The sequence below is a fragment of the Manihot esculenta genome, chromosome 8 (assembly GCF_001659605.2).
Source record: "Manihot esculenta cultivar AM560-2 chromosome 8, M.esculenta_v8, whole genome shotgun sequence".
Classification (NCBI taxonomy): domain Eukaryota; kingdom Viridiplantae; phylum Streptophyta; class Magnoliopsida; order Malpighiales; family Euphorbiaceae; genus Manihot; species Manihot esculenta.
In genome coordinates, this window is record NC_035168.2 from 8,008,446 (window position 1) to 8,023,580 (window position 15,135).

Sequence of the window (15,135 nt, forward strand, 5' to 3'; positions counted from 1 at the left end):
TTATAATTTTTAAATTTATTCTTTCCATAATTTTTGTATATTTTATTTTTTACATATTAAAAAATAAATTTTTTTTAATTAGTTCTTTAATTATATTCATTTAAATATATTAAATTTTATTAAATATTAAAAAATATTTTAGATATTTTTTTAAAAATAAAATAAAATAAAATAATTATAGTTAATTATATTAATATAATTTAAATAAAAAATAAAATTATGAAGCGAAAAAAATAATTATATTCAATAAAAATTAGTCTGTATTTTTTGACGGTGATTAGAGACGGAGATAATTTCGGCGGCTCCATCGATCACTTCGGTTTTCATTTATATAATCAATACGTAGCCATAAATCGCCAAAAGGACAAAAATGTCCTTTGGTACTACTTTCTTTGTTTTTCAACTCTGAACTTCAGCTGCTGAAGCGCTTAACGGATTACGTGCCTGTGGCTTTGACCTGCCTTATCTTATTCTTATTAATTCTCTTCCCCATTGTGGCGGCGGCTCAGTAGTTCTTTCACGCGATGAGATCATAAATTAAATTAATTAAATAAATCATTCAGGAACCTCGGCAATTGCAGTGAAAAGGTATGTGATACAGCTATTGAATATCTATAGACATGAATGCATGTGCGCACACTGAATCTTCATTGAGTGAGGCATGGTTACTGTTTCTTTTTGGTCTCAGGCATCAGTGGAATTCTTTTTATTTTTATATTGGACTGATCATTCGTAATGGTTTGGAATTAGGTGAAATCTTAAGACTGTCTCTTTTGTTTACGATTCTTTTGTTTTGTAGTAATTTGACACTGTTTTCTGTTGCTTGTGCTGTAAGTTAGTTAATAGGTTTGATAGGGATGGGTTCTGCGGCTTCAAATTAAATTCTCTGGAAAATTCTGTGATCTTCTGATACTAAATCTGAGTTTCCCATCTTGGGGTCTGTATTATGGCTGAGGAAAACGGCAATCCCAATATACAGGAGGCCAACAACTCAAATTTTCAGGTGGTGGTGGAGGAGAAAGACTCTAGCTCCAGTGGAAGCAAAGAAAATGGCAAAGAGAAAGCTAAGACCGTTCCTTTTCTTAAGCTCTTCTCGTTTGCTGACTCTGTCGATATATCGTTGATGATTACTGGCACAGTTGGTGCTTTTGGGAATGGAGTGTCTATGCCTCTCATGTCATTGCTAATGGGACAAATGGTTGATTCCTTCGGAAAAAACCAGGCTGACAAGGAAATACTTCATATAGTTTCAAAGGTAAAATGAAACTAATAGTCGGTGGGTATAACATTTTCCATGGAAATTCAGATTCTAAATTCTGTTCTTTTCTCTTGGGATGTCTTGGAATTGTTCATGTGAATATTTTACTGATTTGATACTTGCAAGTTCTTCAGGTCTCTCAAAAATTTCTCTACTTGGCAATTGGAGCTGCAGCAGCAGCCTTTCTACGTAAGTTCATCTCGTGCTCAAAATACAAATTGAAGTCCTAATTGCACTGTCAATTAAAAATAAATCCTGTTTTTGTTGTTTGCAGAGGTGACCTGCTGGATGGTCACAGGGGAAAGGCAGGCAGCGAGAATAAGGAGCTATTATTTGAAAACTATACTGAGACAAGATATTGCTTTCTTTGATAAAGAAACAAATACTGGAGAGGTTGTTGGCAGAATGTCTGGTGATACCGTTCTCATACAAGATGCAATGGGTGAAAAGGTAGCATATTGCTGCAATTGTGTTGCCTCTGCCAGAACGGGGAGATTATGGTGAATTTCACTTATCTTGCTCATCTAATCCAGGGATGAATTTATGGCTGCTTGTTTTGTGCAGGTTGGAAAATTTCTGCAGCTGATGGCAACATTCATTGGGGGTTTTGCTATAGCATTTGCCAAAGGAAGGATGCTTGCCCTTGACATGTTAGCTGCTATTCCCCTGTTAGTGCTAGCTGGTGCAACTGGGTCGATTTTGGTATCCAGAATGGCAACTCGTGGACAAAATGCTTATGCAGAAGCAGCTACTGCAGTAGAGCAGACAATTGGCTCAATTAGAACTGTAGGTTACTTGAACAAAAGGATGTTTGAAAGATATAAGAATTTGTCTTTCAATGAACAAAAGGATGTATGATGCTATTTCTCATTCCAGGTCGCATCATTTACTGGGGAGAAGCGAGCCATTAGCACTTACAACAAGTATCTCCAAATTGCTTACAAATCAGGTGCTCATGAAGGCTTTGCTTCTGGAGTAGTTATTGGCACAATTATTTTAATTGTGTTCTGTACCTATGCCATGGCTGTATGGTTTGGTGCAAAGCTGATATTGGAAAAGGGATACAGTGGAGGACAAGTTATTAATGTGATTGTTGCTGTCTTGATTGGTTCAATGTGAGTTCAGTTCTTTTTTCAAATGTCGCTTTAAGTGCACATATATGCTGACTATTTTATATAAATCTTCTTTCATGAATCATTTTTCCAAGTGCATTTTTCGAATGCGTAGATTTGCTGAGCATTTTATACAGAAGCTTCTTTCATAAATTATTTTGCTTGTTGCTTGCATTTATGCAGGTCCCTCGGGCAGGCATCTCCATGTATGAGGGCATTTGCTTCCGGTCAAGCTGCAGCATATAAAATGTTTGAGACTATTAATAGGAAGCCAGAGATAGATGCTTATGATATGAGTGGACAAGTAATGGATGACATTCGTGGAGATATAGAACTGAGAGATGTATATTTCAGTTATCCAGCCAGACCAGATGAGGAGATATTCAGTGGATTCTCTCTTTCCATCCCAAGTGGCACTACTGCAGCTTTGGTTGGGCATAGTGGAAGTGGGAAATCAACAGTAATCAGTCTGATAGAGAGATTTTATGATCCAAACTCTGGTGAAGTTCTTATAGATGGAATTAACATCAAAGAATTTCAACTTAAGTGGATTAGAGAAAACATTGGCCTTGTCAGTCAGGAACCTGTATTGTTTAGTTGTAGCATCAAGGACAATATTGCATATGGGAAGGAGGGTGCAACTATTGGAGAAATAAGATCTGCAGCTGAACTTGCTAATGCTGCAAAATTTATTGATAAACTACCTCAGGTTCTAAGTTAGCCTATTTATCAATGAAAAGTGCTGTTTGTTTTAAGATTATATGAATTGCTGATTTTGCGTTTTTCCAGGGACTTGACACCATGGTTGGTGAGCATGGAACTCAGCTTTCTGGTGGCCAGAAGCAGAGAATTGCAATTGCAAGAGCAATCCTGAAGAATCCTCGAATTTTACTTTTAGATGAAGCTACAAGTGCACTTGATACAGAATCTGAGAGGGTAGTGCAAGAAGCATTAGACAGGATTATGCTTGACCAGACTACTGTTATTGTTGCCCATCGTTTGACCACTGTGAGGAATGCTGATATAATTGCTGTCATTCATCGAGGAAAGATGGTCGAAAAAGGTATGTCTAAAAATAATAGCCATTGAATAAGCATTCTCAAATAGACATGTAGTGCATCATCCAGTAAGCAGGGCAAAATTTTCCATTTGCTTCTTTCGTTGCTTGTTTCTACAGATTTTGCTTTTGAGTTGTTCCCTGGTGTTGTTAGTCTTTGGCCTCCATTTTTGGTTATTTGCAAAGTGCTCAAATTATGCCATAAAGCTTTTCAGTAATGTAACAAACAAACTAGATTTGTAAGAAATAGTTATTGTTTTTTCTATTGAACAATGATGTTTACATATAGATTATAAGATTTTGTTACGGTAACAAATCATTCTCCTAAAATCCTTTTATCTATCAATTAATATCAATTAGCTTTATGATTTTGCAGTCTATTTTAATTATGTACTGATTATGTTTACACTATAATGCTTCCCTCAAGTTGAAATATAGATATTTATCATGCCCAATTTATTATAAATATATTTTATTCTAAGCCGATTTAATGCCCTGGTAAATAGATCACCCAATTGCTCTCCTGTTTTCACATAACCAATGGAAATTAAATTTTCTTAAATTTTCTTAAGGATAAAATAGCAATCAATTTTAATATGCTTAGTCTGTTCATAGTATACTGGATCGGAGGCAATGTGAAGAGCAGGCTGATTATCACATCAAAGTTTTGCGGGTAATACAACATCCACACTAACTTCTTTCTATAAATAATTTATCCATAAAATCTCACAAGTGGATTGAGTTATAGCCCTGTATTCTGATTGGACATTGAAAAAAGATATTTTATCACCTGTAGATCCCGTTTAATTAGCATTTGAAAAGAAATCAACTGTAGTATGCCTATGATTTTACTATAGAGTATACCGAGTTCAAGGATCCCTTTTAGATAATATAGAATTTGTTCTAGAGCAGTCCAATGTTTCACTGTAGATGCAGGCATGAACTTACTTATAATACTTACTGTAAAAGCAATATCTAACCGAGTCATCACGTAAGGTAGTTTGGCTTTCCAACCAACCTCCTATACCTCTCTAGATCATCATAAGGGCCTGCATCATCATTCGTGAGACATACAAGGTTTAGCTCCCAACTTCCCTATTTTTGCAAGTAAGTCAAGGACACACTTCTTTTGAGATAAAAAAAAAATACCCTTTTTACTCCTCAAAATTTCTACTCCTAAAAAATACTTAAGTTGACCCAAGTCTTTGGTATGAAAACTCGCATGCAATAAGAATTTAAGAGGAGATCCCTGTATAATCATTTCTGTAATGGCAATGTCATCAACATACACAACAAGGAGAATAATACCAGCATCTTAATATCTATAGAAGGCTGAGTGGTCACACTTGCTTCTTTTTAACTTAAATTCTTGAACAACATCATTGAACTTGCCAAACCAAGTACCGAAACTCTGCTTCAAACCAAACAAAGATTTTTTAGAATGACAGATTTTTCTATACTCCTCCTGAGCAACAAACCCAAGTAGTTGCTCCATATACACTTCTTTTTGGAGGTCACCGTGTAGAAAGACATTTTTGATATCTTACTGGTATAAAGGCCAATACTGAGAAGCAGCTAAGGAAATGAACAAGCGAACCAAGGCCACAGGAGAAAAAGTATCAAAATAATCTATTTCATAGGTTTGTGCATATCCTTTAGCAACAAGACGAGTCTTAAACCTTACCACAAAACCATCTGGGTTGACTTTGATGGAAAAAAACCCATTTACGGCTCACAACCTTCTTTCCTTAGGGTAAATAAACTAGTTTCCAAGTATAATTAACATCTAGAACTTTAATCTCCTCAAACATCACATCATACCACCAAGAATGAGATAGGGTCTCTTTAACTATCTTAGGTAAGAAAATGGAATATAGAGAGGCAATGAAGGAGTTAGAAGAGGGAGACAATTTATCATAAGAGAGAAAGTTAGCAATAGAATGGATAGATTTACACCGTCGTTTACTTTTATGAAGACTAATGGGGAGATTAAGGTCACTCGATAATGGATTTGATGGTGAAAAAGATTTTGGTGCAGGACATGTATCATCGATTACTTGTCTTCTAGAATAAACTTGAACCACTGGTAGCTTAAAAGACGATTAAATACTAGGAGGAACACCTTCAACAGGTTGTGTCGGAGAAGACACACTAGTGGAGATCTCACTATCGGATGTGATCCTATAGATGAGCCACTCATCTTCCTCTCCATCACTGGTAGAGGTCTGTGCTGCAGGAAAAAATGAAATTTTCTCAAAAAAGACTATCAATTGAGACCAAATATCTATGGAGTTCTGGAGAATAACACCGATATCCCTTCTGAAGACAAGAATATCCCAAGAAGATAACTTTAAAACTTTAGGATTAAGTTTAATCACGTAAAATCTAACATCTCGAACATAGCAAGTACTGTAAAAAAACCTATAGTTCCAAAGGAAGCAATGACTGATTAGAAAAGAGAACACTATATGAAGTATCACCATTAAATACCGTAGACGAACATGCGATTAATGAGAAAACATGCAGAAAAGACAATGTCGGCCCAAAATTGCTTAGAAACTTGCATTTGGAATAAAATAGCTCGAACAGTATCAAGGAGATGCCTATTCTTCCTTTTAGCCACCACATTTTGAGCAAGAGTATCAACACATGATGATTAATGAATAATACCATGTTGGATCATAAAAGTTTGAAATGATCATGACATGTATACTTTGGCATTACCACTCCTCAATTTTCTCGACAAAGGTTTATTTATATACAATAATCGCATCATAGCAGGTATAGTTTAGTGGAAAAGTGTGATTCGTTGTATTAATTCTAATAGTTAAAGACATTCAACCTTGGCAAGAATGTCGTTCCGTGTAATATATGACCCATGCGCCTTTAGGTCTATTTATGCCCAGAAACATTAACCTGATTTTTAATTTCAGCACAAAAAGACAGAAAAGTGAAAAAAGCAATTCAGAGTGATTCTTCGTAAAGTAAATCCAAGTCATCTAAGAAAAATTATCCATAAAAGTAACAAAATACCTTAATCCAGTTGTAGACTCAATAGGACAGAGTCCCTAAATATTAACAAAATACCTTAAATAGTTGTAGACCCAATAGGACAGAGTCCTCAAATATCTGAATGAACTATTTCAAAAGCAAATTCAACCCGTTTATTGATATTGGGACTAAGTGAGATACGATGGTGTTTTGCAAAAAGACAAGACTCACATTCTAGTGAAGGTACATCATGAAAAAGTCAAATTTTAAAGGAATCTGAGTAAATTTCCTTTCCTATGTTCCAAAATTCCTTTCCTCTGTTTTTCAAAATTTTGCAAAAAAATTACAGAAACTGCAGAGGCTTCAAAAGTTGCAGAACCTTCAAAGCCTTAGATCCGCAGTATCGCTCACATCGTTGGGGTGATCATATTCACAATTTACACTTGGTATCAGAGCCCGGGACCTAGTTTATGCCCAAATACATGCCACGGCATGAATCTTCATCGTCCAGTGCTGTCCGTAGTGGTAACGGCGGCAATGATGGCCAGATGACAGAAACTGGACAGATGGCAGAAGCGGTAGTGAGAGCGCCCGTAAGAGAAGGGGGTGTCTCTCTACAGTATCCGCTCCTAACAAAGACAAATTATGCGGCTTAGGCAATCAAGATGCAAGTATATATGCAAGCTCAAGGTGTTTGGGATGTCGTTGAATCAGAAGATCCAGTTGATCCTCATTCAGACCGGATTGCATTGGCGGCAATCTTTCAAGGGATCACCGAAGATACCCTGTTACAGTTGGGGGTAAAGAAATCAGCTAAAGAGGCATGGGACGCTCTCAAGGTTATGAACCTCGGTGCAGAGAGGGTCAAAGAAGTACGGGCACAAGCTCTCAGATGGGAGCTCAAAATCATGAAGATGGAGGATGGTGAATTCGTCGATGAATTCACTGGAAAGATTTTGACAGTTGTCAACAAGCTCCGAGCTCTTGGTGAAAGGGTTGATGAAACGTATGTAGTGAAGAAAATGTTACGTTCAGTGTCCCCTAAATACCTTCAGATTGCCTCAACCATAGAAGAATTCGGGAACTTGTCTGTTAAGACAATTGAAGATGTAACTGGTTCTCTCAAAGCTCACGAGGAGAGGTTGCGGAGCTACGATTCCAAAGGAGAGGAATATGTGCTACTCACTAAAGGAGAGTGGAAAGCACAAGCTGAGTCCTTAAGATCCAACGAGAAGCGCCCACAGGACGTGAGCAGAGGCCGGGGACGGGGATGTGGACGTGGTAGAGGACGCGGCAGAGGTAGAAGGCCGAGGCACCTCAGTGTTTCAGTGCAAGGATGGAGATCATTTTAAACTAACGAATGTATATTACATTCCTCGATTAAGATCCAATATTATAAGTCTTGGTCAACTCGACGAATCAGGAGCAAAAGTGGTGGTGAACGCAGGGATTCTAAGAGTATATGATGCAAAGGACAGGTTGATAGTCAAGGTGCAGAGAGTGAAAAATCGCCTTTACATTATGAGAATGACACAAGCAAAATCAGAGTGCCACCTGACAAGTCTGTCTGAAAAATCTTACTTATGGCATGCTCGCTACGGGCACCTCAACTATCAAGCATTACGCAAGCTTGCACAAGAAAGCATGGTAGAAGGTTTACCACAAATAGAAACAGTAAAGCACATCTGTGAACAATGTGTGATCAGCAAGCAGCATCGCACGAGTTTCCCAAAAGTAGGAGAGTATCAAGCAACCCAACCTCTGAAACTCGTGCACGGTGACTTGTGCGGGCCAATATCACCTACCACATGTGGCAAAAATAGGTATTTTCTCTTGCTCGTGGATGATTACAGTCGTTATATGTGGATTGAGATGCTCAAAAGAAAAGATGAGGTTGTTAGTGTTTTCAAGAAAGTAAAAGCTCATATCGAAGTCCAATCCGAATGTAAGCTCAAAATGTTTAGAATAGACAGAGGAGGCAAGTTTACATCAAATGAGTTCAGCAAGTTCTGCGAGTTACACGGCATCAAACGCCAGCTCACTGCTCCTTATTCCCCACAGCAAAACGGAGTAGTAGAGCGGAGAAACCAAACCGTAGTGGAGATGATAAGGCGTCTCTTGAATAGTTTCGGAGTGCCAGCTACATATTGGGCAGAAGCTGCACGTACTACAGTATACATATTGAACAGATCACCCACAAGAAGTGTCCAAGGCATGACTCTGTATCAAGCATGGCATGGAAGACTTCCCAGTGTTCATCATATGCGTGTTTTTGGTTGCATTGCATATGCCAAGAACACAGCTCCTCACTTGAGAAAATTGGATGACAAAAGCATGAAGCTGGTTTTATTGGGATATGAACCAGGGTCCAAAGCATACCGGTTATTGAACCCAAATATTAATCTAATTGTGGTAAGTGGGGATGTTGTGTTTCAGGAAGAAGAGAAGTGGGAATGAAAAAACCAGACAACATCAAACTCCACAACGGAAGGACCGCTTATCATCACATACAAGGAAGCACAAATGGAAGAAGATAAAAACCTCCGAAGTCAGGAACTGACGCCGACTTCCTTATCACCTATAGCCGAGTCAGGTTCAAAACATTCAGAGATAGGAGAAAGCAGCTCAGACGGACCAAAGAGGTTCAGAACTCTTCGAGAAATTTATGACAACACAGTGGAGATCGATCAAGACTACGGTCTTTACCTGATGTCAATTAAAGAACCAGCATCTTACCATGAAGCTGCCTGCAGTGAACATTGACGACAAGCAATGATAGAAGAAATGGAGGCTATAAGGAGAAATGGAACATGGGAACTAGCAGAACTCCCAAAGGACCAGAGAGCTATTGATCTAAAATGGATCTTCAAAGTAAAGAAGAATCCGGAAGGGGAGATCATTAAATATAAAGCGAGACTTGTTGCGAATGGGTATGTGCAGAAACAAGGCATATACTTTGAAGAAGTCTTTGCTCTTGTAGCCAGACTAAAGACAGTGAGAGTGTTACTTGTTGTAGCCGCACAAGAAGGATGGATAGTACATCATATGGATGTCAAATCTGCATTCTTGAATGGTGAGATAGAAGAAGAAGTTTACGTGTCACAACCAGACGAATTCATTGAACAATGAGAGGAAGGAAAGGTTCTGAAGCTACGAAAGGCCCTGTATGGTCTTAAGCAGGCGCCTCGGGCATGGAATATAAAGCTAGACAAATGTTTCTGAGAGCTGGGGTTTCAAAGATGTATGATCGAACATGCAGTCTACAAAAAACACAATGGAGATGAAGTGCAGATTATGGGAGTGTACGTAGATGATCTGATAATCATAGGCTCAAATCCGAGAGGTGTGGAGAATTTCAAAGCCAAGATGAGAAAGATCTTCGAGATGAGTGATCTTGGGATGCTAAGCTACTGCCTGGGTATAGAAGTCAAGCAAAGGCCGTATAGCATCACCCTTAACCAGTCAGGGTATGCTGAGAAGATGCTCGAGAAGCTCGGCCTGGCAGAGTGCAAGCCATGTCGGGTTCCAATGGATACACGGGTGAAGCTGAGCAAGTCAGATGGAAGTCCTCCGGTAGATGCAACACTATACAGGAGTGCAATCAGAAGTCTGAGGTATTTGGTGAACACTTGACCCGATCTTGCATATTCAGTTAGAATTGTTAGTCGTTTCATGGAAGCCCCAACAACGAAACATCTAGCAGCCGTGAAACAGATATTGCGTTATGTGAAAGGCACCTTACATCATGGGTGCATATACAACAAGGTGGAAGAGGAGGAGTTCAAGCTAGTAGGTTATAGCGACAGTGACTTAGCTGGAGACGTGGATGATCGAAAAAGCACGACAGGGGTAATCTAATTCCTCGGCCAAAGCCCTGTCACCTGGATTTCTCAAAAGCAGAAATTCGTAGCCTTATCCTCATGTGAAGCCGAGTATATTGCTGCAACAGCAGGAGCTTGTCAAGGCATATGGATTAGTAGGTTGTTACATGAGTTGATAAGTTGGAAGACAAACAAGTTTGTATTAAGAGTTGACAACAAATCTGCAATCGCTCTCACAAAGAATCCCGTCCATCATAACAGAAGTAAGCACATAGATATTAAGTTTCATTTCATTCAGAAGTGTGTCCAAAGAGGAGAAGTCGAAATCGAGTATGTAAAAACTGAATCACAACTCGCTGATATTTTGACAAAGCCACTGTTCCAAGACAAAATCGATGACTTGAGCATGAGGATTGGGATCAAAGATGTGAAGAACAAGCTTACGGGGGAGAAATGAAGAAATTAAGCTTGCTATGCCAGTTGTTAAGCGAGCTGTTACACGTATCCACTTTGCATAACATCATCCAAGTGCCCATGGTTGAAGACCAGACATAAAATTGAATAGTTTGTCCTCCTCGGACATATTTTGGATATCCAGCATCAAAGAACTAAATTCCTTGACATAATCCCTTACCGTACCCGATTGTTTCAGCCGTTTTAAAGAATCCCTTGCAACCCAAGAGGCATTGCAAGGTAGGAACTGGTCCTTCATTTCCTTCTTTAATCTCTCCCACGAGTCAATCCTCGGCCTGCCAGCACTGGCATCATCAGACATACGGGTTCGCCACCACAACTTGGCATCCCCTGACAAGTACATGCTAGTGATTGTAACTTGCTCCACATCCTTTCCTCTGTTTTTCAAAATTATGCAGAAAAATTACAGAAACTGCAGAGGCTTCAAAAGTTGCAGAACCTTCAAAGCCTTAGATCCGCAATATCGCTTACATCTTTAGGGTGATCATATTCACAGTTTACACTTGGTATTAGAGCCCGGAACCTAGTTTATGCCCAAATACATGCCACGACACGAATCTTCATCGTCCAGTGCTGTCCGTAGTGGTAATGGTGGCAATAGTGGCCAGACGACAGAAACTGGACAGACGGCAAAAACGGTAGTGAGAGCGCCCATAAGAGAAGGGGGTGTCTCTCTGCAGTATCCGCTTCTAACAAAGACAAATTATGCGGCTTGGGCAATCAAGATGCAAGCATATATGCAACTCAAGGTGTTTGGGATGTTGTTGAATTAGAAGATCCAGTTGATCCTCGTTCAGACCGGATTGCATTGGCGGCAATCTTTCAAGGAATCACCGAAGATACCCTGTTACAGTTGGGGGTAAAGAAATCAGCTAAAGAGGCATGGGACGCTCTCAAGGTTATGAACCTCGATGCAGAGAGGGTCAAAGAAGTACGGGAACAAGCTCTCAGATGGGAGCTCGAAAGCATGAAGATGGAGGATGGTGAATCCGTCGATGAGTTCACTGGAAAGATTTCGACAGTTGTCAACAAGCTCCAAGCTCTTGGTGAAAGGGTTGATGAAACGTATGTAGTGAAGAAAATGCTACGTTCAATGTCCCCTAAATACCTTCAGATTGCCTCAACCATAAAAGAATTCGGGAACTTGTCTGTTAAGACAATTGAAGATGTAACTGGTTCTCTCAAAGCTCACGAGGAGAGGTTGCGGAGCTACGATTCCAGAAGAGACGAATATGTGCTACTCACTAAAGGAGAGTGGAAAGCACGAGCTGAGTCCTTAAGATCCAACTAGAAGTGCCCATATGATGTGAGCAGAGGCCGAGGACGGGGACGTGGTAGATGACGCAGTAGAGGTAGAGGAGGAGGTCGCAGCAGGGGTCGTGGCCCTCTTGGAACAGGCCGAGGTCAGGATGATGAAGGACAACATCGTCAGAAGTTCGACATTAAAAAGGTCAGGTGTTACAATTGCAATGAATATGGCCATTTTCAATCTGATTGCAAAGCTGAAAGAAAAGAAAAAAAATGAGGCACATTTAGTGGAGCAATTCGAAGAGGAGTCAACGTTGTTAATGCTAGAAGCCAGTGAGCTAATCCATATCGACGAAGAGAAGAAAGAAGAGCTGATGCTGAATGAAGAACAGATGCATGATTTCTATGGAGGAGAAACGACAGGAACCATGTGGTACTATGATACAGGGGCAAGCAACCATATGATAGGCAACAAGCTAGCCTTAACCAATCTCGATGAATCAATCAAAGGGAATATCAGGTTCGGTGATGGTTCAGTCGTCAAGGTAGAAGGCTGAGGCACCTCAGTGTTTCAGTGCAAGGATGGAGATCATTTTAAACTAACGAATATATATTACATTCCTCGATTAAGATCCAATATTATAAGTCTTGGTCAACTCAAAACCTGTGCTGAAATTGCCTGATTTTTTTTTTGCACCATTTGAAGTACATACTGACGCTTCTGATAAGGCTATTGGAGGGGTGCTGGTCCAGGAAGGACATCTCGTTGCCTTTGAGAGCAGGAAGCTAAATAAAGCTGAGCAGAAATATTCTGCCCATGAAAAGGAGATGGTTGTTGTTGTCCATTGTCTCCATGTGTGGAGAGTGTACTTGCTGGGTATGAAGTTTGTTGTTAAAACTGACAACGTTGCTAACACCTTCTTTAAGACTCAGAAGAAGTTATCTCCCAAGCAGGCTCGTTGCCAGGAATTTCTGGCTGAATACGATTTTGTGTGGGAGCACAAGCTAGGCAGGCATAATCAGGTTGCTGATGCCTTAAGCAGAAAAGAGGTAGTGGTTGCATTGTATAACACTACTCGTGTCCAGTCTGATATGATGGACAAGATTCGTAGCCATGGCATGGAGGATGCTAGTTACAAAAAGCTGGTTCAGCAGATTAAGGATGGAGTTGTGAGAAGATATTATCTGGAAGATGATTTCTTGATGGCTTCAGGTGGCAGATTGTTTGTTCCTAGTGTTGGTGGCCTAAGAAGGGAGATTCTTAGGGAGACACATGACCCTCAGTGGGCTGGGCATCCAGGAGTGAGGAGAATGATGGCTCTTCTTGGTAGGAACTATTTCTGGCTGAAGATGGAGGAGGATGTTGTGGCTTATATTCGCACTTATGTAGTGTGTCAATAAGACAAGAGTGAGCACCAGAAGCAAGCTGGTTTGCTTCAACCATTGGCCATTGCGGAGAAACCTTGGGAGTCCGTGTCTATGGATTTCATTGGGGGATTTCCTAAGGTAAGTGATATGTCTTCTGTTATGGTTGTGGTGGATCGATTCTCCAAGTACGCGGTGTTTATTCCTGCCCCTTCTGTCTGTCCATCCGATGTTGCTACTGACTTGTTTTACAAAAATGTTGTGAAGTACTTTGGCTTACCAAGAGACGTTGTGAGTGACCGGGATGCACGGTTCACTGGTCAATTCTGGACTGCTTTATTCAACATGATGGGGACGGAGTTGAAATTCTCCACTGCCAATCATCCCCAAATCGATGGGCAAACCGAGAGAATCAATGGGTTGCTTGAGGAGTACCTTAGGCATTATGTGAGTGCAAGTCAAAGAAACTGGTTGGAACTGTTGGGTAGTGCACAATTCTGTTATAATTTGCATAAATCTTCTTTTACAGAAGCGAGTCCATTTGAACTTGTTCTGGGGCATCAACTCAACACTCCTGTGGAGATGGCCAAACAGGGGGCTGGTGGCAAGTGTCCTGCTGCATATAAGTTCGCCAAGGGTAGATAGGAGTTACTAGAAGAAGCTGGTGACAGCCTGAGAAAAGCCTCAAGGAGAATGAAGAAATATGCAGACAGGGGGAGAAGGGACGTGGAGTTCGACATTGGCGAGAAGGTGCTGGTGAAGTTGACTCCACAGATTTGGAAGAAGATAAGCAGTAAAACCGTGCATAGGGGATTGATCCCTAAGTATGATGGGCCCTTTGAAGTTGTGGCCAAGGTGGGCAATGTTGCCTACAAGCTGAAATTGCCCTAAAGATTGAAAGTTCATCCAACTTTCCATGTGAGTTTCCTTAAGAAGTTTCACGAAGATGTCGCTGAGTCATCAAGGAGCCAAGCGAAGATGTAACGACCCCAAAATGGACTGTCACCGGCGCTAGGATTCGGGTCGGTTTAAGGCCGCCAGAACCCGTAGCAAGCCTGCTATACTCTCTGTATACCTGTAAAACTCATACATGATCATGTAAAAATAAAAACTCTTTTCTCTGTACCAAGGCTTAACCTGTGCATGCACTATCTCTGTACTCTGTACTCTGTACTCTGTACTCTGTACTCTGTACTCTGTACGCTGTACCCCTGACTAGAGCTTGCTCTAGATGGGTTCATATCTGTTAAGCCTGGTAATAAAACATATATACATATACAGATCATGTACATAACAAGAGCTTTACAACACAATACAATTAAGTCAAGCACAACTCTAACTGTATACACAACTATTACATCTCTTTACACTTTACATGTCCACTCTATACTATTACAAGTTCCTGTACTCTTTCTGTACTCTGCTGGACTGTCGCTGTACACTGTACACTGAACCTGCAAAACTGGGGTTAAGGGAGTGGGATGAGCTCTATAACCCAGTGAGTAGAACAGTAAAACATCTCAGTAAAACATGATCTCATGGAATGCACCATATCACAAATAATCCACATCAAGAGTAAACCTGTCACCACATAGTCCCAGTAACTCTGTGCCAGGGCGTAGAATCGAGCACCTGGTCTTCCTGTCATATATGTATATGTGTATATAACACCTCTGTACTTACCATTGCCAGGGCGTAGTCAAAGGCTCCTGGACTTTACTATATACCTGCCAGGGCGTAGTCAAAGGCTCCTGGTCTTTACTCTACCTGCCAGGGCGTAGTCAAAGGCTCCTGGTCTTCCTGTCTGAG

The 15,135-nt window shown here is 40.3% G+C and overlaps 1 protein-coding gene across 2 annotated transcripts in view; it reads left to right on the forward strand.

The window, feature by feature from the left end:
- Positions 1 to 387: 387 nt before the first annotated feature.
- Positions 388 to 15,135, forward strand: part of LOC110620756 (ABC transporter B family member 11) — a 32,946-nt gene continuing 18,198 nt past the window's right edge. Inside the window, exons 1-7 of one of the 2 annotated variants that reach the window (XM_043959062.1) lie at positions 388 to 1,255; positions 1,393 to 1,447; positions 1,533 to 1,708; positions 1,823 to 2,044; positions 2,135 to 2,373; positions 2,554 to 3,079; positions 3,160 to 3,433. In XM_043959062.1, coding sequence (XP_043814997.1) covers positions 947 to 1,255; positions 1,393 to 1,447; positions 1,533 to 1,708; positions 1,823 to 2,044; positions 2,135 to 2,373; positions 2,554 to 3,079; positions 3,160 to 3,433 — 1,801 coding nt within the window. In that variant the 5' untranslated portion in view covers positions 388 to 946. The remainder of the gene's footprint in view (positions 1,256 to 1,392; positions 1,448 to 1,532; positions 1,709 to 1,822; positions 2,045 to 2,134; positions 2,374 to 2,553; positions 3,080 to 3,159; positions 3,434 to 15,135) is intronic. The other variant, XM_021764604.2, reaches the window with a different exon arrangement.